This window comes from Ranitomeya imitator, chromosome 2, assembly GCF_032444005.1.
Source record: "Ranitomeya imitator isolate aRanImi1 chromosome 2, aRanImi1.pri, whole genome shotgun sequence".
Classification (NCBI taxonomy): Eukaryota; Metazoa; Chordata; class Amphibia; order Anura; family Dendrobatidae; genus Ranitomeya; species Ranitomeya imitator.
In genome coordinates this window covers 558,582,605-558,610,013 of record NC_091283.1, presented here as the reverse complement: position 1 = coordinate 558,610,013, position 27,409 = coordinate 558,582,605, and the positions used below count along the sequence as shown (strand labels likewise).

The 27,409-nt window shown below is 41.1% G+C and overlaps 1 protein-coding gene across 3 annotated transcripts in view; it reads right to left on the bottom strand.

The window, feature by feature from the left end:
* MYO15B (myosin XVB) overlaps positions 1-27,409 on the bottom strand; it is a 175,756-nt gene that overhangs the window by 104,241 nt on the left and 44,106 nt on the right. For 2 of the 3 annotated variants that reach the window (XM_069752027.1, XM_069752029.1), the window contains exons 13-30: positions 26,282-26,380; positions 25,234-25,370; positions 23,994-24,314; positions 18,337-18,421; positions 18,116-18,244; positions 17,646-17,844; positions 16,979-17,060; positions 12,749-12,905; positions 12,552-12,667; positions 12,334-12,393; positions 10,534-10,609; positions 10,182-10,300; positions 8,332-8,450; positions 8,106-8,247; positions 7,909-8,020; positions 7,563-7,717; positions 1,791-1,909; positions 545-608 (exon numbers count right to left, since the gene is read on the bottom strand). In XM_069752027.1, coding sequence (XP_069608128.1) covers positions 545-608; positions 1,791-1,909; positions 7,563-7,717; positions 7,909-8,020; positions 8,106-8,247; positions 8,332-8,450; positions 10,182-10,300; positions 10,534-10,609; positions 12,334-12,393; positions 12,552-12,667; positions 12,749-12,905; positions 16,979-17,060; positions 17,646-17,844; positions 18,116-18,244; positions 18,337-18,421; positions 23,994-24,314; positions 25,234-25,370; positions 26,282-26,380 — 2,291 coding nt within the window. The remainder of the gene's footprint in view (positions 1-544; positions 609-1,790; positions 1,910-7,562; positions 7,718-7,908; positions 8,021-8,105; positions 8,248-8,331; positions 8,451-10,181; positions 10,301-10,533; positions 10,610-12,333; positions 12,394-12,551; positions 12,668-12,748; positions 12,906-16,978; positions 17,061-17,645; positions 17,845-18,115; positions 18,245-18,336; positions 18,422-23,993; positions 24,315-25,233; positions 25,371-26,281; positions 26,381-27,409) is intronic. The other variant, XM_069752028.1, reaches the window with a different exon arrangement.

Genomic DNA, 27,409 nt, shown 5'->3' with positions numbered 1-27,409 from the left:
TAGCCCCTCCCCCCGCTTAAATATGCAGAGAAATATGGCGGGGGTCTCATGGCCTCATAGACCCTACAATTACTCATTTGTATGGTTGTTTCTTATAATGGGTCAAAGAAAGGTTAAGCTATTTTTTGTGAAGATTAAAGGATGGTATTATCCAGTTTTTTCTGGTTTCTTTGGCGCCTATTTTAACGGTTTTCTATTGGCTGCTGGTGTATTTGGCGCTCTTTTTTGAATTATATAAACTCCTGCTGTATGGATTTTTCCTCATTCTGCCATCGCCAGAAGAAAAAGAAGAGCCCACCCTCCCTCCCGTTGTTTAATCTATTTTACCATCGTGTAGTTTGCTTGTGGGAAAATCACCCATTTATGGGTGGATTGGTTTATTGGAAAGTTTGGAAATTTGGATTGTGAATTGAGGAATTTATTTATTGGACATTTGAGTTAATTTTTATGTAACCCTAAATAAACTACACGGCCATTTTCATCCAATACTAAAAGCGTGATATCTCTTTATTGTGTGAATGGGTTTTATGAGGTCACGTCCTACCTTTGTGTGTTGCACCAACTCAACCGCTTTCTTTCCTTCTGCAGCCATTCCTTTCCAGCCAAGCCTGCAGCAGCAACAGATAGGTAGCATTGTTTAAATGACGAGAATAATGACAAATCTTCTAAACAGCAAGGTCATGTAGATGGTCCTCTTTATATCACTGTACTACATGGCATCTGTCACCCATAGGCTTACATGTAATTTACTAAATTATTCCATAAGCGCTGCGGTGCTGGGTTCAAATCCCACCAAGGACAACATCTGCAAGGAGTTTGTATGTTCTCTTTGTGTTTGTGTGGGTTTTCTCCAGGTTCTCCGGTTTCCTCCCACACTTCGAAGACATAGTGATAGGGAATCTAGATTGTGAGCCCAATTGGGACCATGCTGATAATGTCTGTAAAGTGCTATGGAATTAATGGTGCTATATAAATAAATAAACTATTTTGTGCTATAAAGACATGTACTGTCTAGACAGGGACCAAAGGAAAATTTTGTATATCTTCACATGATGCAATCAGATCCCCGAGAGGCCCGTACAGACCCCCGGCAGGCCGCACAGACCCCCGGCAGGCCGCACAGACCCCCGAGAGGCCCCTACAGACCCCTGCCAGGCCCTCACAGACCCCCGGCAGGCCGCACAGACCCCTGAGAGGCCCGTGCAGACCCCCGGCAGGCCCGCACAGACCCCCCACGGTCCCACACAGACACGCAGTCTCCGCCCATGCACCGCCCACACTCTTCCCCCCTCTGGAACTGGATGTGCAGGGAAAGAAAGGGCCTATTTTCATTCTGATATTTGTGTCCCATTGACTTGCATTGGTTTCCGGTATCGATATCGGCGATATCCAATATTTTTTGGATATTGGCCGATCCAATCCGATCCCGATATTTCCCGATATCGGAAGGTATCGCTCAACACTAATGTTTAGTGAATATGGCAAGAGCTTCAAATGCGATGGGAACAGGGTCTTAGCCTTACATGTTATTTGTAACATAGATATAAGAAAAAAAACAATAGAGAGAACAAAAATGTCAGCATTAAGCAAACTTTCTGCAGCATGTGAATACGTTTTTGGAAATCTCAACTGCAATGCATTGTGCTAAAATTCTGCAACGAAACTATTGTGTGTGCACGGCCTTAGGTGTTTAGTATTCTTCTTACTACTATTATTATTATATGCAATATTTGCATTTATTGCATTTAGTCCTCATATACAAAAGAACAACTGGATTGCAAATTACTTACATGCTCTGTGCTTCTCGAAAATATTTTAAAGCAAACTCAACCATAGTGTAATGACTGTCCTCCACTGGTAATGGTGAAGAGCTTGCTGTTCTTACAGACGCTTCGATCACAGGATTGCTCTGTAAAAATAAAATATGACTCAAATTTACAGACAATAAAGGTAAGATTTTCCTCAACATTTCTACTCCTATTAGCTAATTTAGGTTACTTGTTTTTTTTTCTATTTTTGAGTACTTTTTTTTTTACATGCGTTTTTATTGCATTTTTTCAGCTATGGATTTTGTCTGTTTTTGGTATGTCATATTTTAAATAAAGCTACTTTGTTTAAGATACTTCCTGTTAGTTAGATGTAACAGGAGTTCCTCTGTGGAAACTCACTAAAACACGTGTTTTTTGTGATTTTTTTACCTCTATGGATTTTTTTCTTCATAGTAACATAGTAACATAGTAACATAGTTAGTAAGGCCGAAAAAAGACATTTGTCCATCCAGTTCAGCCTATATTCCATCATAATAAATCCCCAGATCTACGTCCTTCTACAGAACCTAATTGTATGATACAATATTGTTCTGCTCCAGGAAGACATCCAGGCCTCTCTTGAACCCCTCGACTGAGTTCGCCATCACCACCTCCTCAGGCAAGCAATTCCAGATTCTCACTGCCCTAACAGTAAAGAATCCTCTTCTATGTTGGTGGAAAAACCTTCTCTCCTCCAGACGCAAAGAATGCCCCCTTGTGCCCGTCACCTTCCTTGGTATAAACAGATCCTCAGCGAGATATTTGTATTGTCCCCTTATATACTTATACATGGTTATTAGATCGCCCCTCAGTCGTCTTTTTTCTAGACTAAATAATCCTAATTTCGCTAATCTATCTGGGTATTGTAGTTCTCCAATCCCCTTTATTAATTTTGTTGCCCTCCTTTGTACTCTCTCTAGTTCCATTATATCCTCCTGAGCACCGGTGCCCAAAACTGGACACAGTACTCCATGTGCGGTCTAACTAGGGATTTGTACAGAGGCAGTATTATGCTCTCATCATGTGTATCCAGACCTCTTTTAATGCACCCCATCTCATTCAAATTTATGGGGAAAGTCTGCAAATAATACTTTTATTTTCCGTAAGGGAAATTGAGATGTTGCAGATTTCAAATTCATGCACACGTCAAATCCGTTCTGCTAATAAATTAAGGCTAACATCCTCAATAATCCGAACCACCCACTCCTGTCTCCAAGATCTCTCTCATGCTTCGCCAATTCTCTGGAATGCACTACCCAAGACAATTCTGTTAATTCCCAATTCCAACAGTCTTAAATGTGGCCTAAAAATCTATTTTTTTAAGACTGACCCATCGCCTCATATCACTTTTCTAACTAATAATTCCTGTTTTACTCTTACAAAATTTTCTTCCAAATCAGGACCTTCATAGCATCTGTTCACACACCCTCCACCCACGCACCAAACAGCCCCCTGTATCTGTACTTGTACATATACTGGTTGGTGACCGGTTCACACAGCATTATATGAATACCCTATTTATTGTATAGATGACTAGACCATACAATATGGGCACGTTTTACCCTTTACCTGTCATGTCTCCCATATTTTCTCAAAGATTGTAAGCTTGAGAGCAGGGCCCTCAATATTCTTGGTATCTGTTGAATTATGTGTTACTCAGTAATGTCTTTATTGTCTGTACAAATCCTCTCTGCTGTGAAATATGTTGGCGCTATAGAAATAAGAGTTATTATTATTCGTAGTGCAGGTTCGTTTCCACAGCATAAAAAAGCACAGTGGGGGTGAGATCTCAATAAATCCCATTAACTTTGCCGAAACTGTATGGCGCAAAAATATGCAGTATCAAAAGGACACTAAATACTCTTTATGGGCAAAAACAGGGAGACAACAAGCGCAAGTTGGTCTTATCTAGTAGACAAGTAGAAGGTGAAGAAACAGAAAACTGCTCTCCTTCTGGGGTTGTGAAATCCACAACTGAGGTATCAAGGCAAATTCAGCTGCAGTAGCACCTCCAGGATTTAGAGCAACTGTTCTGGGGGTGCTGAGATAGGAGATGGCAGCTGATATTGATAACATTCCATCTAGATAGGAGGAAGGAGGAAGAGTAGGAGGAGGAGGAAGGAGGAGGAGTGCTATCTCTAGCTCCTCCTTCTTCCAGTCTACAAAGAATTTTATCAGTAGCACCTTCCATCTCCTACCTCAGTAATGGGAAAGTCTGTCTTCACCAAATACAGATTTTACCTCAGCAGTGAGAATTTTGATAATAACAGATCAATTTTGGTAAAGAAGCAGATTTCTCTGATAAGATATATTACACAGTTACTTATCTTCATGTGTACTATTGATTTATGAAATAAAAAATAAAACAACAAATATGCTTTCAAGCAAGCCTTCATGCTGGTCCAGTGATAAAAAAAATAAAAAGTTACAAGTCTCCCAAAATGGTGACAGAAGCCAATATATACCGTATTTTTCGGATTATAAGACATACTTTTTTCCCCCAAAATTTTGGGGGAAAATGGAGATGCATCTTATAATGCGGATATACCTTACCGGCACCGTTGCTGCAGGCAGCAGGCAGGGATGATGGCGGTGCTGCGAGGACTCTGCTGACATTTTGTGAAAGGCCAGAGCCCCCACAGTTCCATGGTTTCCAATATGTTGGACTCCAGGAAAACGGCTGCCGGGGGCGGCGCATGCACAGATGGCACCAAGATCTCAGGAGATGAGATCTCAGCCCTGAGAGAATAGCACTTTTTTGAAATTTCACCGCATTTGGAATTTTTTTCTCCTGTTTTCCAGTGCACGATATGTTAAAACCAATGGTGTTGTTCAAAAGTACAACTTGTCTCGCAAAAAACAAGCCCTCACATGGCCATATTGACAGAGAAAAAAAAAGTTATGGCTCTGGGAAGAAGGGGAGCAAAAAACAAAAACTCAAAAATGGAAAATGGCCCAAGGGTTGAGGGATTAAAATACCTAAAATAACAAACAGAACAGGTACTCACCCAGCCAATCGTGCGGCTCCCAATCTACCAATGTAGATAGTCACTGAGCTCAGCGGCCGTGTGGAGTCAGATGGAACGAGTCACTGAACTCACTAATTGACTACAATGGTGATGCGCTCTGTAGACGTGACGTCAGCACTGCAGCCCAAACACTGAGACCCAAGCAGGAGGGGCTATCCAGCCCTGGACCAGGGGGAAGGTGAATGCTTTGTCTGTTTGATATTTTAGGTATTTTAGAGCATTTGGGGTCCACTCTTCAAAAAGAGGAAAAACATTTAAAGATACAGTGGGAGAAATAAGTATTTGATCCCTTGTTGATTTTGTAAGTTTGCCCACTGACAAGTGGCATTCAACTAGCGGCGGACACCGCGTTGATGTTCACCTCCTGCCTATCTTATACCGGAACAGATCCTCAGCGCACCTTCCCTATGAGACTTGCCTTTTGAAGCCTTCTCACAAAGCCCTGTGCATTAGATTTTCACCGCGTCTCCGGTACTCTGTGCCTATATGTACCACCCTTTTGGCCAGGATTATATAACTCCAGGCCATTCAGTTGGACATTTCTCCATATCCCGTGCTTCTTGGCAGTATTCCAGTACCTCTTAAGTTATTTATACTAGCTTATTATCTTTCAAGCCTATTTGGAACGGAAATACGCACACGTTCTATTTACTTGGATAATTGCTTCAATCTTAGAGGTCCTGCAAAAACTCCACCATAGGACCCTATCTACATATATCAGTGCCCTATACTCTCCATTATACCAGCAGTCGGTTTACTGAAGAAGGTCTAAATGTTTGACCGAAACGTTTATGCTGGGCTGCTATTCAAGTAATAAAATTATTTTTCTTTATTATCACGATCCACTAAGTTGAGTGCCAAGTTATTTACTAACTATATGCCCACTGACAAGGACATGAACAATCCATAATTTTAAGGGTAGGTTAATTTTAACATTGAAATATATAATATCAAAAATAAAATCCAGAAATTCACATTGTTTAAATTATATAAATTGATTTGCATTTTGCAGTGAGAAAAAGTATTTGATCCCCTACCAATCATTAAGAGTTCTGGCTCCTACAGATGAGTTAGATGCTCCTAATCAACTCGTTACCTGCATTAAAGACCGCTGTCTTACATAGTCACCTTCATAAGACTCCTGTCCACAGACTCAATTAATCAGTCAGACTCTAACCTCTACCACATGGGCAAGACCCATGAGCTTTATAAGGATGTCAGGGACAAGATCATAAACCTGCACAAAGCTGGAATGGGCTACAAAACCATAAGTAAGGCACTGGGTGAGAAGGAGACAACTGTTCGTGCAATAGTAAGAAACTGGAAGAAAAACAAAATGACTGTCAATCGACATCGATCTGGGGCACCATGCAAAATCTCACCCCGTGGGGTATCCTTGATCATGAGGAGGGTGAGAGATCAGCCTAAACTACATGGAGGGGGGGGACTTGTTAAAAATCTCAAGGCAGCTAGGACCATAGTCACCAAGGAAAACGTTGCTAATACATTACGCCGTAAAGGTTTAAAATCCTGCAGTGCCTGAAAGGTCCCCCTGCTCAAGAAGGCACATGTGCAGGCCCATCTGAAGTTTGCCAATGAACACCTGGATGATTATGTGAGTAATTGGGAAAATGTGCTGTGGTCAGATGAGACAAAAATTGAGGTTTTTGGCATTAACTCAACTCACCGTGTTTGGAGGAAGAGAAATGCTGCCTATGACCCAAAGAACACAGTTCGCACTGTCAAGCATGGAGGTGGAAACATTTTTTTTTGGGGGTGTTTCGCTGCTAAGGGCACAGGACTACTTCACCGCATCAATGGGAGAATGGATGGAGCCATGTACCGTAAAATCCTGAGTGACAATCTCCATCCCTCTGCCAGGACATTAAAAATGGGTCGTGACTGGGTCTTCCAGCAAGATAATGACCCAAAACATACAGCCAAGGCAACAAAGGAGTGGCTCAAAAAGAAGCACATTAAGGTCATGGAGTGGCCTAGCCAGTCTGCAGACCTTAATCCCATAGAAAACTGGTGGAGGTGAATCTCCGAGTTGCGAAGCGACTGCCTCAAAATCTTAATGAGTTAGAGATGATCTGCAAAGAGGAGTGGACTAAAATTCCTCCTGACATGTGCGCAAACCTCATCATCAACTACAAAAAACGCGTGACTGCTGTGCTTGCCAACAAAGGTTTTGTCACCAACTATTGTGTCTTGTTTGTCAGAGAGATCAAATACTTATTTCTCACTGCAAAATGCAAATAAATGTATATAATTTATACTATGTGATTTTCTGGATTTTATTTTTGACATTCTATCTCTCAATGTTAAAATTAACCTACTCTTAAAATTATAGACTGTTCATGGACAAACTTAAAAAAATCAGCAAATACTTATTTCCCCCACTGCATATGCACATGTTGATAACTTGCAGCAGAAATTTCTGCACTAAAACCATTTCTCTTGGCAGGAAAAATGCTTAGTTTGTTGCATTTTGATGCGTTTTCCACCCATTCATTTAATGGGCTGGAAAATACTATAAAAGTGCTGAAAGAATTGACATGTTTCAGATATAAATCTTCAAGGAAAAAATAAGCAGCATGTGCATGAGATTTTAGAAATCTCATTCGCTTTGATTATACAGTAAAAGACAATGTTTTTTCACAGCAAAAAACGCAATGTGTGAACAAGTGCTAAGCTAGTATTTCTGTGACTCCTCTGATCTCACCTCCTTGCTTACTGTCCTCTGGAGTCCTCGAGGTTGACTTTTATTTTCCCAGTTGTCTCTCTTCTCCACACTGTGGTAGTCGGGGGCAGCAGCTGCTTGCACATATCGAAAAGGAAAAAGACCAGTACGACCCCCAAGAGAACCGAACAGCCAACCTGTGTAAGACAAGTGGGGCAAGAGGTTAGCTCCCTCTAATGCATATTCATTTCCTTTTATTATTTAACACCATACTTGTTCTCAGTAATTGTACATTTTATATAGCTTACACAATAGAGAAGAATGAAGAATATTTACATATAAGCTATTGTAATAAGTCCAGACTAATTTGATGGGACTCCAAAAGTACCTGGTTCATGTCCATCCATTGGAAGAACTTTTATGATGTCACCCTTTTTGAATTGAAGAAGACTCTTGTCATCAGTTATATGACTCTGCAGTGCAACTACGTGGTTTGAGTCCTTATTAAATAGAACAAAATTAGTACATTTTTTATAAGGTATTATACCTCTACCTACAGTAGGTTTACTACTGTCCTTTTCTCACCTTCACCAATTCTTGCAAGAAGGTCTCTAGCAAAGCCTTAAGAGCCTGAGCATTTTTAGAATGTACCTGCAGATCCTCATTTCGCAGACTAAAGTGCAGAGTACGAAAATCTAACTTTTCGATAGCAAGAATATCTGCAAAACTAAACACAAGAATGTATTTATGTTAACGTATTCTATGCTAGTCATATCTCCGAACTGCTCTGCATCCTCATTCTTCAGCTCACCTGTAGCTGCACAAAGTCTTCAGATGTCGTTGTTGGATTCCGGTTGCATTCACTTCCTTCAGAAGCCTAAAACCTCTGTGGGAAACTCCAATGATAAGCTGGTCTCTATCATCATCCAACTACAAATAACAGAAGACACTATTAATCTTGGCATGGATCATCATCAAGGGTCATCAGAACATTTTCTTTTTTTTTTCTTTTTCCCCAATATGACACAGACTTGCTGATGAATTACAGGTGCTTCTCACTAAATTAGAATATCATCAAAAAGTTGATTTATTTCAGTTCTTCAATACAAAAAGTGAAACTCATGTATAATATAGAGTCATTACAAACAGAGTGATCTATTTCAAGTGTTTGTTTATGATAATGTTGATGATTATAGCTTACAGACAATGAAAACCCGAATGATTTCAGTAAATTAGAATACTTTATAACACCAGCTTGAAAAAGGATTTTAAAATCTGAAATGTTTGCCTACTGAGATGTATATTCAGTAAATGCACTCAATACTTGGTCGGGGCTCCTTTTGCATCAATTACTGCATCAATGTGGCATGGCATGGAGACGATCAGCCTGTGGCACTGCTGAGGTGTTATGGAAGCCCAGGTTGCTTTGATAGCAGCCTTCAGCTCATCTGCATTGTTGGGTTTGGTGTTTCTCGTCTTCCTCTTGACAATACCCCATAGATTCTCTATGTGGTTAAGGTCAGGCTAGTTTGCCAGCAAATCAAACACAGTGATACTGTTGTTTTTAAACCTCCTTTTCATACTTTTGGCAGTGTGGACAGGTGCCAAGTCCTACTGGAGAATTACATTTCCATCTCCAAAAAGCTTGTCAGCAGAGGGAAGCATAAAGTGCTCTAAAATTTCCTGGTAGACGGCTGGCTGACTTCGGTCTTAATAAAACACAGTGGACTTACACCAGCAGAAGACATGGCTCCCCAGTCCATCATTGATTACGGAAACATCACACTAGACTTCAATCAGCTTGGATTGTGTGCCTCTCCACTCTTCCTCCAGACTCTGGGACCTTGATTTCCAAATGAAATGCAACAGTCCAATTATTTTTCTCCCTGGCCCAGGTAAGACGCTTTTGGTGTTGTCTATTGGTCACGAGTGGCTTGACACAAGGAATGCGACACTTGTAGCCCATGTCCTGGATACATATGTGTGTGATGGCTCTTGAAGCAATGATTCCAGCAGAAGTCCTCTCCTTGTGAATCTCCCCCAAATTTTTGAATAGCCTTTTCTTAACAATCCTTCAAGGCTGCGGCTATTCTGGTTGCTTGTGCACCTTTCTCTACCACACTTTTTTCTTCCACTCAACTTTCCATTAATATGCTTGGATACAGCACTCTGTGAACAGCCAGCTTCTTTAGCAAAGACCTCTTGTAGCTTACCCTCCTAATGACTTCCTTCTGGACATCAGTCAAGTCAGTAGTCTTCCCCATGATTGTGGAGCCTACTGAAACAGACTAAGGGACCTTTTCAAGTGCTTAGGAAGCCTTTGCAGGTGGTTTTTGTTAATTAATCTAATTTACTAAGATAATGACTTTTGGGTTTTCATTGGCTGTAAGTCATAATCATCAACATTAACAGAAATAAACACTTGAAATAGAACACTCTGTTTGTAATAACTCTATATAATATATGAGTTTCACTTTTTGTATTGATGAACTGACATAAATTAACTTTTTGATGATATTCTATTTTATTGAGAAGCACTTGTATATACCACCAAGTCTAGAGGAATAACATACAGTGTAATCAGCTCAAAAACTAATGTAGCTACAAATAAAATTGCATTATTACTGGTGGAATACCATGCATTTTGAGAAATTTACTCACACTCACACTGAAGAGGCGGGAAAAGTAATTCTCCCAGTTATCCCGGGCAGCTATGACAACACGTTTCTTGATGGACTCGTCCAATATTGAACTGGCACCACTTCCGACCTGGAACTCATCTGATAAGAAAATATTCTTGGTTTGTTACTTATACTTTGCACTTGCATATATTACAGCTTGAAGTTATCTACTGTCTAGGAACCAAAATTGGATTTGATTCCATCATGTGTAATCAGATAATTCTTTAGTAAAAAATTCTAAAAAATTATCCTATATTTGCTTCTCTCATAGAGCTGTATTACAACTTTTCTCCTCAAAAGTAATAAAATCGAGATTCTGTTCTCATACTTACTTAAAAAATCTTTCATCTTCCTCCTTTCCTCTCGAGATAGTTTAAAACAATTGTCTGAATAAGTGTCCCTAATTATCTAGGATGACAAAATGCAGAGACATTTTTACAGAGATGTTATTCCCCATTTGGAAAGTATATTGCAGTATGTATCATCTGTTCCCACACACTTTATGCAGTTAATAGCCCTCTGTGTCTGTACTTTTACACATTTTGGCTGTAACCGGTTCATGCAGCAGTACATGAACACCCGATTTATTACATTATGGCTGGTCTGAACAATGAAAGCAATTGTTACCAGCTGCCAAGGCAAACAGGATCATGGGGTGCATTAAAAGAGGTCTGGATACACATGATGAGAGCATTATACTGCCTCTGTACAAATCCCTAGTTAGACCGCACATGGAGTACTGTGTCCAGTTTTGGGCACCGGTGCTCAGTAAGGATATAATGGAACTAGAGAGAGTACAAAGGAGGGCAACAAAATTAATAAAGGGGATTGGAGAACTACAATACCCAGATAGATTAGCGAAATTAGGATTATTTAGTCTAGAAAAAAGACGACTGAGGGGCGATCTAATAACCATGTATAAGTATATAAGGGGACAATACAAATATCTCGCTGAGGATCTGTTTATACCAAGGAAGGTGACGGGCACAAGGGGGCATTCTTTGCGTCTGGAGGAGAGAAGGTTTTTCCACCAACATAGAAGAGGATTCTTTACTGTTAGGGCAGTGAGAATCTGGAATTGCTTGCCTGAGGAGGTGGTGATGGCGAACTCAGTCGAGGGGTTCAAGAGAGGCCTGGATGTCTTCCTGGAGCAGAACAATATTGTATCATACAATTATTAGGTACTGTAGAAGGACGTAGATCTGGGGATTTATTATGATGGAATATAGGCTGAACTGGATGGACAAATGTCTTTTTTCGGCCTTACTACTAACTATGTTACTATGTTACCATCCACCTTTCGTGTTTCCCCTATTTCCTCATAGATTGTAAGCTTGCGAGCAGGGCCCTCATTCCTCTTGGTATCTGTTGATTTATGTGATTATAGTTATGCTGCAATGTCTTTTATTGTCTGTACAAGTCCCCTCTAAAATGTACAGTGCTGTGGAATATGTTAGCGCTATAGAAATAAAATGGTTATGAATTATTATTGGAGAAGGTTTCCCAAAGCCAAAAAGAATAATAGTAGAGAAATAGATAGATATGTGTAAGATTTAAGGCCCCCATAGACATTAGATGACAGTAAGTCATACATGCTGGCTTCGGAAGTAATGGCTCACCACTGGATGTGTATTGGGGTCTTCTCCCGACATCTTCTTTTGGAGTATATCGTGATTGGCAACTTTAAATTTAAGGACCCAATCCATTTGTTTTCATGGGAGATAAGCTGTCAGATAGAAGCTCTCTCCTCTTAGCCCGATGAAAACACATAAATGCTCATCTGAGCTGGGCATTCATGTATATCGGAAAGTTGGGAGGGTTAGCTTTTCATCAAGCATTTGACCAACAGCTATTTCATGTGTATAATCATTGTTAATTATTTAAGGGGAGTTGTCTCAGCAAACACAACTTCTTCTACATGGGAGTCACTGCTATCAAGGTTATACATGGATGGCACAATTGTGAGAGTGCTCCGACTCTCGATGGTCAAAAGCTATTATGGCATATGGACAGATATTTCATATGTTGTATTAGCATAGCCAAATTAACCAAATTGTCCTGATTGGACAACCCATTTAAAACTATTAGAAATAGTGTAGAAATTAAAACTGGTGATTTTGTTTTTCTTTTACCTGCTCACACAGAAGGTTCAAGTAGTAGGGATGAGTAAATTTTTCCTTTGGATAGAAGATCTATAAAAAAATATTTATGACATAATACGATAAATACAATATGATTCCTACTACATATAATGTTCTACTGCATTGCCTTCTGGTAGATTACATTTTGCACAGTTAGTGGTGGACATACTTCCTGCAGTCATGCAGATAAAAGGTCTGAAGAATATTACCTCCTTCCGCACATAAAGTTTCCAGTTGACATCACTGTATGAGAAGAACACACTAGCAGTGTGTTTGCTGATTGATGATTTAGTGGAATGATCACCTTCAAGAGTTCTTACTGAGACTAAAAAATAGCATAATGGGTGTAAGAATGAGATATTTCAGGGATGATCACAAAAATAAAAACAGCCATATATTTCTGTACCTGGAGACTTGGGAGTCTGCACTGTCGGAGGAAATAAACCAGATTGGAATAGTCCTAAAAGTGGCTTTTGCTTTTCTCTTATAGAACTTGTCTTCCCACTTGATTTCTCAGCAGGAGGAGGTGGTGGAGGAGGAGCTGCTGGGGAATCTGGAGTGTTCTTGGAAAAAAAACAATTCAGTGCTCAATTAATTTGTAATTAAAAATAATGAGACTTTCTAATAACACCTAGTTCTGTTTTTATCACCTACATAAAAGAAAGGCGATGCACAGAGATCCTGACACTAACATGTCAACCCCAAAGGCAAGTATCATATCTATTATGGTGGCAGTTAAGACAAACTGAATTATTTCTCCCAAGCTGTCTAGGAACCTTCTAGTTTGCCTACACAAAAGTTACATACATATGTGACACCCCAGGGTCCTGGTCGTCACAGTAGCATTGCTTTCCTCACGGGGAGAGTGATGTTACGTTTGGAAGCGATGAAGGAGATCTTTTATCAGGTAACCACCATACACACAACATGTTCACACTCCAGGCCACAAGGGGGAGCTTTTGATCCTATTTACTAGGTGACTCCCCTATATATATATTGTGGTTTGGAGGGAAAGTGAGATTAGATTGTCAGAGAGACAGAAGAGAGCAGACAGACCTAGAGGGTCAGAACGTCTGAAGGGGCTGTGTGGTCTGAAGTACCACAATTCCTGGAAAGACACATAGAAAGCCAAGCATTGTTCAGTGAAAGTGAAGGAGAGCGAAGCAAAAGGAGAGTAATATCAGGGGAGGCCAGCTAAAGAACAGGCTGCCTCCCTCTGAGGCGCAGACAACCGGTAGCCGGGACACCAAGGATGGTAAGGAACGCCATGACTTACATCAGAGATCGGCAGGACAGCTGAAATGCAAGTTACCTGTCCGCCTTAAAACCATGAGGACCTTATGTGAAGCCTTAGGCAGTAAGGGACTACAACACCACCTCGCTAGAGGAAGGCTTTTAACTCCCACCTGGTAAAGGGGGACTCTGGATTTGCTTCCAAACCGGTCGGACCCTGCCTGTCCTGTGATCTGGTACCCTGGACTGTGGCTGCTAAAGTCTTCAGTAAACCAGGTAAAGAGACTGCAAACCTGTGTCCTCGTTCTTTACTGCGCCATTCACCATCTTCCATCTACACACCGGGAGCCCTGGGGATATACTTCACCTGTGGGAAGGCATACCATCTAGCTGCCATAACATCATCCCAGAGGACCCCTTAAAGTAGCGTTGGTCCCCATTGACCGAATACTACAGGTGGCATTATGAACGTAAACTTTATTCCCTTTAAAGACCTTTCCCTTTTTACATGGGCTCCCAGGGCCACGGACCGGGTCGCCACCATGACATCCCCCTGTGAAACTCAGGACCCTGGCTGGGCAACTCACATACGTAAGCAATGATCTCCATGTTAAGGTAGTTGTTTAGGTAGGAGTATGTGAAGATTATTAAAGGGGTTATGCAAAATAATAAAAAAGAGGCACAGGAATAAATGAAATAATATATACTTAACCTATTATTCCCAGGCCGAAGTCACATTAGAGTGTGACATCCGATGTGATATGCCAATAACACTCAGCTCCAGCTCTGCTGCAAGCGGGAGCCACGTGACAGTGTTCTGTGCTCCGATCCTCTCATATACAGGAATTGGAGCACAGGTACAGAGGAGACAGAGAAAGTAATTTCTCCATCTCCTCCATTGCCAGCGTCCATGGGAAGTGCAATGCACTCGGGTAATATCAGAGTTCAGTACAGAGTTTCACGCGCACCCATAGACTTGTAAGGCTGCGCGCCAACCGATTCTCAGATGCAATTGCAGCATGCTGCTATTTTCACATGCCGAATTAGCATGAAAATATAATCGCTGATGGGAGCTGTCCTATAGTTTATCATTGGACCCAGTGCAATTCTGTTTTTTTATCAGATTGCACTCGTCTGATTTCATCGCAAATGTCAGCGAGCACTTAAAGAGTATTTGTAAGTTTGGAAGTTATCTCATGTTAATTGGATGGGGGATAACTTTCCAATCGCTGGGGTTTTGAACCCTAGGTCCCTCACCAATCCCGAGGATCTGAAGAGCACTGTGTGAATGGAGCAGTGGTTGATCATGCAATGCACACTGCTGTACGATGTATTTTGAATGGGACCACCCAGGGAGAAAATAGCATCACTTCTAAGCTCCGGTTCTCGGGAATGTTGGAGGTCCCAGTGGTCGGACCCCGAGGGATAATGAAGTTATCATATATTCCATACCATAGATAGGGCATAAGATCCAAACTAAAGAATACCTCTTTAAGGTGGGACAGTTTGACAAAAGTAATATTTGGGTTTAACTGCTATAGTAATTTGTTATAAAAGAAGGGTTCCTAGGACTCTTCATTGGGGCACTCTGATAGTGCATCTTCACAAATGCTGTTCTGCTGTCATTCTGGAAGCATGGCCTGTACTTGTGGGTAGTAAATTCTGAATATAGAAAACAAATTTGCTTCTGCAAAGTTAAATCTTGGCTATGTTCATATTTGGTTAGACATCAAGAAGAGCCATCATTGTAGATTGCAGTAAAAATTGTAGACAAAATATTGCAAATTTGTCCTGTAATATGACAGCCAGAGTGAAGAAATCCTTTCAGACCCCAATATACTCAGCGGGGCATCACTATGTCATTTGCGGGTTCTGCTACTAATGTTACTTTTACGCTATGTGAACATGTTGCAGATTTACCTGTGGAATTTTATGCATCTTTTGGCAGAAAACGCAGTTAAAAATCCATGTGTTTTTGATGCGTTTTTTAAAGCGTTTTTGATGTGGATTTTCATGCAGATTTGTATGCATTTTTGTAAGCTAAATAAAGATATATTATTTAACAAAAAAAAAAAAGAATTTTGAGGTCATTTCCTTGTCCAACCTCTTATTTTACATACTCCATTGAAGAATAATGTTTACACACACAGAAAGATAGATAGATAAATAGATATATTTATAGATAGATAGATAAAAAGATATATCGATAGATAGATCGATAGATAGATAAGAGTCCAATAATCAAAGGCAGCACACCATTATTGATTGAAGTTTTAAAGGTGCAAAATTTTAATAGCCCATTGTGGTGACGTTTCGGCTCATGGAGAGCCTTTTTCAAGCAACATAATAGAGCACAAGCAAGGTATTTATGTTATACAAACAATGGCCGCCATAACTAAATTTGCATATGTGGGTGCCATGTTTGCACCCATGGCCATCCCCCTAATTTGCATAAAAAAATTCATCTCTAAACAGGAAATAATTATTGTTAAGTACGATTTCCAAAAGTTTCAAAATAAACTCAATCGTATCCACATTATATACAGTACCAACAAGTTTCCTACGTACTGCTTTAAGACCTGTAACATGGTTAATAGACGAATAAAGAGAGACTACAGTATGTGTATATGTATGTACTGTATGTGTATATGTGTTTTTTTTTTACTATTCAACACAGTAGCCGGATGATGGGACTACTATCTCATCATCGGCTAATGCTGTCACTGTTCTATGTAACAGCAGACATAGCAGAATGGGACTAGTAGTCCCATCGGATGATGCCTGCCTACACACAGACACACACACACACAGCCGCGCACACGCCCACAGACACATGCACACACACACACAGACACCCGCAGACAGACACGCACATCTTTTCCGCTCACACATAGTCTCAGCCCCCACCCACAGTCTCCACCCACCCTCTTCCCTACCTGCAGGGTTTTTTTTGCCTGCAACTCCACAGCAAAACCACAAATCTTTTTACACCTGTGATTTTGCTGTGGATTTGACTGACTCAATGGAAGTCAATGGGTTTAGTAATGCTGCAGAACTGCAAAAAGAATTGACATGCTGCAGAAAATAAAACGCTGCAAATCCGCGATGATTTTTCCACAGCATGTTCACAACAATTCTAGATTTCTCATTGATTAACATTGATTGTGCACTACACTGCAGATTTGATGCAATTCCACGTGTCCAATAGCGCTGCAGATCTGCATCAAACTCCGCAACGTGTGCACATAGCCTTATACGTCTGTTCCTCTAAAGAAACAGAAACATGGAAATAATAAATCCTTTTCGTAAGTAAATATGAGACATAAAGGAAAAACTAATGAATATATTAACAAATTATAATTTTTCCAACTTAGAGTCATTACACCAAAATGCACAGTCTTACTTTTGGAGGCCCAGCATTTCCAAGTCTCTCCAAAGCTTCTTGTTTGGGATCTTTTTTCTTTAAGAAGTTCTGTGTTGTCCTTCTGAAAAATGAAAAACTTGACATTTGATAAATTAAGAAATCAGGAGAACAAATGTAAAAATCAGTATAATTGCCCTGTAGATCACCATTCCTCCTGTCCATTTGCTTGTGCTCATATTTATTAGGATCCTTGCTATAATGCCTCATTCAGACATCTGTGATATTGCTTGTACGTAAAAGCACAGAATGATCTTCAGCAATGTTTTAGATCCTAGTTTCATCAGTGTTCGGTTAGTGTCAATTCTTACCATCAGCGTTTCATCATTGATTTTCAATTATGAAAAAGTAGATAAACTGCAAAACTTCTATACGCTACTGGTATGTGGGTGCTGCCAGTAATTTTTATGGACCCATAGACTTGCAGGGGTAATTTTGATCCGTGACTCTGATCAAAAACAGACATGTCACTATGTTCTTTTTGCGGTCATGCGGTTCGCCAAAAAACATATGACCAGCCCTATAGATTATAATATAGGTACTCTATGTGATCTTTTAAAACCACCGATAGAACTTGCGTGAAAACGGACATTTAAATGAGCCCTAAAGCATGTCCTGAAGACCATATTGTGTTTTATTAAAATCTCACCTAACTGGTTCATAGGGTTTAGGTTCTTCCTGGGGACGGCTTTGATACATCTTGATTATTTCTTTAATCTCTTGACTGGGTTTTGGTCTTGGAACCTGTTTAATGACACCACCTGGTTTCTTAGTCTCTTTTTCAGGAGCCTCTGTAGTTTTGGTTACCGGAGGTGGTACTATTGGCGGTGGTTTTGGTGTTGGTATTTCTTTAAAAAAATTAAAAAATATATATAAATATATTTCCATGTTACCAGAGATTTAAAGGCTACAAGTAATTGCAGTGATTTTATGTTTAGCAAATTAAAACAAGCTCGGTTAAGCCTGTCTTAAAAAATTTAGTTAAATCATGCATCTGCCTATTTGATTAGGCACTATTGTAACATTACATATCCTGTTTTTATCATAAAGACTGCATTTTGTCATACAAGTTAATCAAATTAGTATATTTTTGCACTATCAATAAATAAATATCATCACCTGGTTGAGGTTCAGGTTCGGGAGGTTCTGGTGGTTCCTCATCACTTTCACTCTCAGACGCTATTATTTGAGCTGGAAGTAGGATCTTCGAGGGAGGCTTGAGTGACTTCACTCGAGTGCCATCACGTACTACACAATGAAAGTTTACAATTAAAACATGTTAATTGTGAAAACAAAATGTTCCAAATGCATTTGGTCTTCACCCAATCTGTACTACGCACCCATTTTTTGGAAGAATTCCCTCTTTTGCTGGAATGTTTTCTTTTGTGAAATATACTCAGATTCCTCCTCTTCATCCCAGTACACCTAGATGAAAAATTATACTAAAATATGAACACTCAACTTTACTTTACTGGTGCTTTGCCCTTACAAGATGCCTGCAGAATGTCATGACTTTTATAAGGGGTAAAGTGAGGTGTGCCATGACTAATGTGCCAGTGTAAGAAAACTTATAGGCCATGCAATTCTCTGGGAAATTAAGTCTCCTTACACTGGCATGTTAAGCATGCCATTCTTCACAAGGAGAAACATTACCCCTTAGAATCCAGTCAAAGGCTTTGCACTGAGGTGTGGCAACACCCCAAAACCAGCGTCTGCAAATTGAGATTCTGGTTTTCTTTTATTTTAAGTCATACGGCAAGGCTAGATAAAAGGGTTGATATTGACTCTTAAGTTTGCTACTTCCAAAAGGTGGCATTAGAGTTCAAGTCCTCTTCATCTCTGAAGAAGCAATTTCCATATGACATTTATAAAATAGAGATTCTTAGTGTGATAGGCTGAAAATTTTGGAACCAAAACTAGATACTAAGCTAACTGAAGGAAGCTATAAGGTGTTGTTCATTTTAATAAATTGATTATATGTTTTCCATATATAAATACATAAAACTTACTAATATGTTTGTATTTTCAAAGGTACACTGATCTTCAAACATCAGCAGTGGTCCTATTAGCTCCTCTTCAAGCATGCGCATGACACAGAAATTATTTTATTTTTATCAGTACATCATCAGAGCTATATGTGAAGTTGGGCTGGCCAATTTCAATAGTTAAGCCAGCTGCCTTCTCTGTCATACATGATATTTGGACAGACAAAGGGGCTGGCTTAGATATGGGAATCAGACAGTCAGCCAAACCTTCTTTACATATATCAATTATCACATGAGAACACATTGTCAATCCCGTAACTCTGTGTGAAATACAAATTGGAAGTGGACCACTCCTGATATCTGAAGATCTGGCATGGTGGCTCTGTGGTTAGCAGTGCAGCCTTCCAGCTGGAAGATGGAAGGCTTGTAATCCCTTGAGGTGGATTACTGAGTGGGACTTGACTGTACAGCGGACAGGTATAGGATATTGTTGCTTTTTATTTTGCATTTTTTTCAGAAGAATGAGGGCTTCGCTTGGATTGAGTGTACAATAAAGATGGTAAAACCTGTGTGTTTCTTTCATTAAAAGACTTTATTCTTAATGTGTGTGTATTATTAACCCTTTCCTACTATTGGATTAATAATGGAGAGGTGTCTTATTGACACCTCTCCATTATTAACCAGGCTTAATGTCACCTTAAATTAGCAAGGTGGCATTAACCCCTTATTACCCCATATGCCAATGCCACAGGGCAGTGGGAAGAGAGAGGCTAAGTGCCAGAATAGGCGCATCTTACAGATGTGCCTTTTCTGGGGGGGGGGAGGGGCACTAACCATGGTCCCTCTCCAGGCTATTAATATCTTCCCTCAGTCACTGGCTTTCCCTCTCTGGCGGAGTAAATTACGTGGGAGCCCACACCAAATTTTTCTGTGAATAATCTCTTTAATTTAACACCTACAGCTCCCAAATTTTACACACAAACACTTCTAACATTATTAGTGAGGGATATATAAAAATATAACGGATATGAAATGGTTTACTGTATGTAAACCATGTCTCATATCCTGTCGGGTTCAGTAAGGATTTAGCAAAAGCCGACAATTGAGTTACCGGCTTTTCTGCTATCTACCTCTGTATTAAAAAAAAAAAAATTATATATATATATATATATACACATTATATATTTGCATCTCACTGACATATATATAGACTATATATAGGTTTTCATGAATATTTGAGCCCATGAATCCACTATATGTCCATTTTGCAAGGCGGCGAGAAAATCTCACCATACGGATGTTATACGGATGCCGTACGGATGACACACAGATATTTTTTGGAGAAAAAATAGCATCCTCGCACTGCACACGGATCACTGTTCATGAAACATTTGTGCGATTCTCGTCCATGAAAAACGGACCGATTTTTTTATAGGTTGTGTGTGACTCCAGCCTTACACACACACTACCCCTCTGCAAAATACACACAAACAGCCCCTCTGCCAAACATACATATACCGTATATATATTTACACACACATACTGCCCCTCTGCAAAATACACACACACGTACACATGCACACACATACAGCCTCTTTGCAAAATACACACGCACACTGCCCCTTTGCAAAATATACAGCATATATTATATATATACAGTGTATACATATATATATATATATAAACACACACACACTCTTCCTCTGTAAAACATACATACACACATTGCCCCTCTGCAAAAAATATAGACACACACACTGCCCCTCTGCAAAAAATATATAGACACACACACTGCCCCTCTGCAAAGTATATAAACACACTGCCCCTCTGCAAAATATGTATACACACACTGCCCCTTTTCAAAATATGTTTACGTATACATACATACATATACACACACAACCTCTCTTCAAAGTATATACTCACACACACTGCGCCTCTACAAAATATGTATGCATATACACACACTATCTTTCTGCAAAATATTTACACACACACTGCCCATCTGCAAAATATATACAAACACCCACAGATACACACACACTCCCTATGAATAAAACAGCCCCCATCCCCACCTCTCTCAAAGCTAAACTTAATACATTTAATGTCCAGATCCTGCTGGAGCTCTTATCAGTGCACGCCCGCACTGTCTTTACTCCTCTTTGGCCCTGGCAGCAGTTGGGGAGGCACATAGATCACGGGGTGGGGGGGGACACATATCACCGGGAGGTGGCACAAATATCACAGGGGGTACATAGCAGGGGGGCACAGGGATCTCAGGGGGCACATAGATCACAGGGGGTACAAAGCTGGTAGCCACAGAGATCACAGGGGTTCACATAACTGGGGGGCACAGAGATCGCAGGGGGCAAATAGCGGGAGGGCACGGAAATCACAGGGGGGTATATAGCTGAGGGGAGCATAGAGATCACAGGGGAACAGAGATCACAGGGGGGCACATAGCTGGGGGGCACAGAAATTACAGGGGGCACATAGCTGGGGGGCACAAGCATCACAGGGGGCATATAGCTGGGGATAGAGAGATCACAGGGGGCACAGAAATCATATTGCGGCACATAGCTGGGGGGCACAGAGATCATAGGGGCACATAGCTGGGAGGCACAGATCACCAGCAGAAAGGCACATAGCTGCGGGCACAGAAACTACCAGTACACAGGCACAGAACTCACTCTGGACTCTCTGGCAGCAGCTCCTCTTCAGGGACAGGAGAACGGGAGCGCAATGGGCACTAACCCCGCCCACCCTGATGACATCATCATTCATGTGCAGGCAGTGTTCTGTAACGAACGCTGTGTACCATGCACTTGGGGGTTAAAGGGTCGGCTGGTAGCTGGCAGGATACGGCTGCCGCCCGAGCATTGCGGACTCCGGGGACCTGCATGCGGGCCGCATGAAAAGTCACCACGCGTTGCATGTGGCCCGAGGGCCGGAGGTTCCCCACCCCTGGTTTAAATGTATTAGCATCTAAAGGAACACAAATATATTTGAACATCGGAAGGGAGTGGAGTGTGTTCGGCCGCAGGCCTGGCATGCATGCCCACAGAGAGGGCTCTGCGTGCCCCCTGTGGCCGGCATGCCATAGGTTTGCCATCACTGATCTAGGCTTTCGGGTTCAATTAAAACAAAATATGGTTTTAGCAATTAGAAGAAAATCTGATATGTTGCTGTGTAAGCTTTTTCTTGCTAATTTGGTATATAAACCAAGTCCAGTTGTTAGCTGAGTCACATATACAGTATTGTACCCATGAACATATTGTACCCATGAACTAGCTTTTTTTAGATGTAATCACACTTCATGTTGGACAATGATTGCTCGGCACTTGTGCATTATTGTATTTATATGTAAGAGGGGGCGTTCATTAAATATTTCTCCTGACCCACTTCTATTTATCACAGGACGTTGAAATTGCACATGTGAAATGATATGTCTCTATAGGTGTGAGGTGTGAAATGGTGTGAAGTTTGATAATGGACCCAGTGGAATACAGAGCAGTCATCAAGTTCCTTTACTTGAAAGGCCGCACACCAAAGGAGACGTTTGATGAGATGAAAGAGGTTTATGGTGATGATTCCTAATCATATGATGTAGTCAAGAACTGGCATCATCAATTCAAATGTGGTTGGACTTCGGTGAAAACAGCTCCAATTCCAGGGCAGCCCCACTCTGCTATTGATGAACACACCATCCAGCAAGCGAAGGTCTCCATTTTGAAAAATCACCGCAAAACCATTTGCCACCTAGCCCAAAATGTCAAGGTTATTGTAGGGTCCGTGGAAAAAATCATTCAAGACCATCTTCACATGCATAAGGCATCCGCTCACTGGGGAACGAGTCGAATGCTCTCAGGCTATATTGATGATGTTCCATGGAATCCAGGAGATTAAGGAGAGAGAGTGCACATAGAGCGATTAAAGTGATGATTTGGATCACAATACACGGTAGGTGCACTCACCTTTAGAGGTTGCGAAAAGTCACAACCCCTTGCAGAATGTGAGAAAAAACAGTGGTCGCTGCAGACTCCTGTGGATAACAATGTGACAAAGAAGGAAGGCGAAGATCGGGTTTCTCAATGTATCCGCGCTGACCACACACGATGGAAATATTCTTGAAAACTTTACTGTGCTGACACGTTTCGTGGCAATCTGCCACTTCCTGAGGAAGTGGCAGATTGCCATGAAACGTTTCGGCACAATAAAGTTTTCAAGAATATTTCCATCGTGTGGGGTCAGCGTGGATACATTGAGAAACCCGGTCTTCGCTTTTCTTCTTTGCCACATGGAATCCAGGAGGACTTTTTCAAGACTAATCACAGGATGAAAGCTGGGTTCATCAGTATGATCTTAATACTAAAGTCCAGTCGATGCAATGGAAGCATCATGACTCACCGCCTCCAAAGAAGGAATGTGCCCAAACTTTGGCAGGCAAAGTCATGCTCATGGAGTAGTATTGATGGATTTCCTGGCAAAGGGTACCATGATCACAGGAGCACAGTATGCTTCACTGCTGAGGAAACTGTGGTAGGCCATCAAAACCAAGAGGCGTGGCATGCTCACCAAAGGTTTCCGCCTTCTGCAAGACAATGCACCAGTTCACAACTCACATGTTGCCCAAATGGAAGCATGCTCCTGTGGCTTTGAAATTCTACCGCATCCCCCTTATTCACCCGACCTCACACCATCGGACTTCCACCTCTTTCCAACAATGAAGTTATTTTTGAAGGGCAAGCATTTTCCAGATGATGAGACTCGGATTTCTGACAACGTGGCTTTTGGAGCAACCTGTCGACTTCTACAAGTGAGGGAGGTGTTTACAGTTGCTTTGAGAGATGGGAGAAGTGTGTGTCCCTAAGTGGCACCTATGTAGAGAAGGACTAATAACTGTGCCAAGTTTTATTGCTCTCAGTCCACAGGAAGTGAGTTAGGGGAAATCTTTAAAGAATGCCCCTTGTATGTATATATTTATGTATATATTACGTTATCATTATTATTACCTCAACTGGTGTTTGCGGCTTCTGAAGTTGTGGCTTGGGTTCTTGAGGAGATGGGCTAGATTTTGGAGAAGGGACTGGAGGTGGGTTAGGGACAGATTTTGGAGCTGGAGGTGGGATAGGGGCTGGAGATGGGGCAGGGGCAGCAGGTGGGGCAGGAGGTGGGACAGGGGCAGCAGATGGTTTTGGTGCCAGTACCGGTTTTGGTGCTGACTTAAAAACTGTTTTAGGAGGGGGAGAATGTGGTCTGTTATTACGAGGTAGTTCCTGTTGCTGCTGTTGCTGCTGAGACAGCACTGTTGCCTGAAGTGTCATCTGTTGAGCCTAGAAAAGAACAGAACTGTTTAACCAGAATATCTAACCACAGGCACGTAAAGGCAATTTATTAAAAGCAGCCTGTTAAGTCCCAACATGCTATTATACTGTAGGTCTGGTGGTTGGGGGTTAATCTGCAAATTCACAGTGTTCTAAAGTCGTGCAGCTGCTGCACTGAAAACCCGACTGCTGTGAGAAAATTAATCTTATTCCTCCTAGCAGCCTCAGGCTTTCAGTCATACAAGCACAGCCACTGCTCAGTATACAGTGAGTGGCAGCCGTAACTATGCCCAGCACTGACTGACAGCTAGCTGAGCCAGCTGTCAGTCAGTGCAGGGGCATGGTTACAGCCACCACTCACTATGTACTGAGGGGTGACTGAAGCAGCGCTGGCCATTCCTCTATGGCTGAAAACCCGAGGTTCCCGGGAGAATTAAATCTAATTTCCTCCCGGCAGTGGGGTTTATAGTGTAGCAGCCACATGGCTTTAGCATATTAATAACATGCAGATTAAGCCCATTTCTGTAAATTAATATAATTTTTTTAAATGACAGGTTGCCTTTAAAACTGGTATTTTAGACACTAGAGTAAGATGGCCCAAATTTAGTAAGAGGCACAAGCCCACTAAATTTGGTTAATTGACAGGCGGTCTGTGCTCCAGAAAATAAAACACAAGTTACCTTAGGTTTCAGCTCCAAAATTACTCCAGTTTTTATGCATATTATAGTAAATTTGTCTCACAGGGTTAGGCGATAACCTCTTTTACTAAGCCCCACACATTTTTCAAAAAGTGCCCGGGGCTAGTACAAAAGGACAAAAAAGGCAACATTTTGCACAAATACCACTAACAACAAATGTTGTGATTTTAACACCAATTTTCTAATGTGAAGAAGATGATAAATTCCCTCCAATGTAAAAGTGTACTCACCAAAAGCAGAGCCTGTTGCTGAATAAATGCTTGTTGCTGTGCAGCCAATTGTGCAGGGTCCACCGAAGGCATCATTGGTTGGGCCATTGGCATAGCCTGAGGCATCATTTGTGGCATCATAGCCTGGGGCATCATGGCTATAATAAGAAATATTATTTTACATTATCTATATATTGGTTTATAGATGAATTGCACAAATGGTACTGTTAGGAACTTTATATAGTAGTAATCGCACAATATGTTTATTATACCACTAGAGACGTTTGAATGATGTAGACATTCTACTGAGTAACATTGAAGTAGTTTATATAACAGGGTTTATGAGATGCATAGAGTATGGATGCAACAGTTAAAAAAGATGTATAGGATTGGAAAAACTTTCTTTTAAAAACAGTGCCACAACTGACCAGTGGTTGTGGGAGTTATTGCACCTGAGCACCATTCATTTCAATGTAGCTGAGCTGCAGTACCCATACACCACCGGTTATTTTGTTTGCGTGTGTGCTATTAGTCTTTGACTGTCTGACAAAGGTGTGGGTTGAGGAATAGTTTTGACTGAATTGCGATTTGGTGATGCCCTCAATCAACTGATAACAGTCTTCTCTTTTTTACAATTGAAAACACTTTCGGGTGCTAACTGAGTGTCTTTGGTGTGTTCAAAAAATATATTTAGAGGGCCCAAGGCTGCAGGTCTCGTGGCTGTTCGACAGCGGTAACACATGCATAAATTGCCTGTTTGTTAGGCAATCCCTGCATGTGTTGCGGTTGTTGAACAGCCACGAGACATGCAGCTGCGGGGACTCGAAAATATTATTCGAGTACACCGAAGACCCTTGGTTAGCACTCGGACATGATGGGCTAACACCTTATCCGAGCACGTTCCGTCATCACTAGATATTACCCCTTTAAGTTCAAATAATTATCTCTGATGTGATAAAACACTGATGTGTGTGGTAGCAATGCAAGCTATGTGTAAAATGTACCAAGTCAGATTACTTACCGTATTATAAATGGGATTTCCAAGTCTATGTGTCTATAATATAGTTACCTGGCATATTGGGCATCATTTGCATGTTTCCCATGGCAGGCATCATTCCATTCATCATTGGCATAGAATATTGAGGCATTGAATTCATTCCTATATAGGCTAAGGACAATTATAGGGTATCAGACCATTCATAAGAGTCTCCAATATGTATTATTAACGCCAGTTTCAACACATTTGCATTCATAAATATACTATTATATTTTCAGTGTATATTTTGTGTTTATTGTGTAATACATATTTTAGGGGGTCTGAGTAAGAAAACCGATTGTTAATTAGATTATTAGGTTAGGGCTTCATGGCATCTTCGGCCACGGCAATCAAACTTTGCTCAGTGCCGCAACTACATCGTTGCACTAAAGAAGTGACACCTTCATTACCATGCCTATGACAGTCAAGTTGTAAAAAATCCAATCGTGACTGAATTTTTTGTGACTTGCTTGTCAGTTGCGGTTCCTCAATCAGGACTCTCTTCTTGTGGCTGTGTAAACAATATTACCTCTTCCTCTGGAGGACTTATAACTACCATTGCATGGGCAGTCCTTGACTTTTATGGGAACTGTGTACAGTTTCGTTTCCCCTTTAGCAACACAGCATTTGAACTGAGCACCTTCCATGTCCTTCCCCAGACTGCAGGTGATCATTGGGAATCTCAGCAGCAGGACTAAAGGCCCATTCACAATTCCGCTTCTTCCATGTATGGAAAGTGGCTTGCTTATTCTGATCACACTTTGATTAGCGTTTGACCATAGTCTGATCGAGTGGCATCTGTTTCTCTAGTATGTGAGAAATAAAAAGCAAAGTTTCTCTACACTCTCCATTCTAACAGTCTGTGAAAATCGGACCGCACTCTGATGTCATCGGAGTGTGGTCCAATTTTTTTCATGGACCCATTGAATTGCATTGCCGGTTTTGATCCAACACACAGATCAAAATCGGACATGTCTCCGTGATTTTTGAAAATCACGGATGTGTGAGTGGACTCAGACTATCACAAATATGAATGCCATCTGTCAAAAACATGGATAGTACTTGAGTCACCCACCAGGGCCATGGGGTACTCGGTACCGGGTCCGGTCGCTCTTAAAGGGGATGTCACAGTGGCTGTGACCCGGTCCGTGGCCCTGGGCA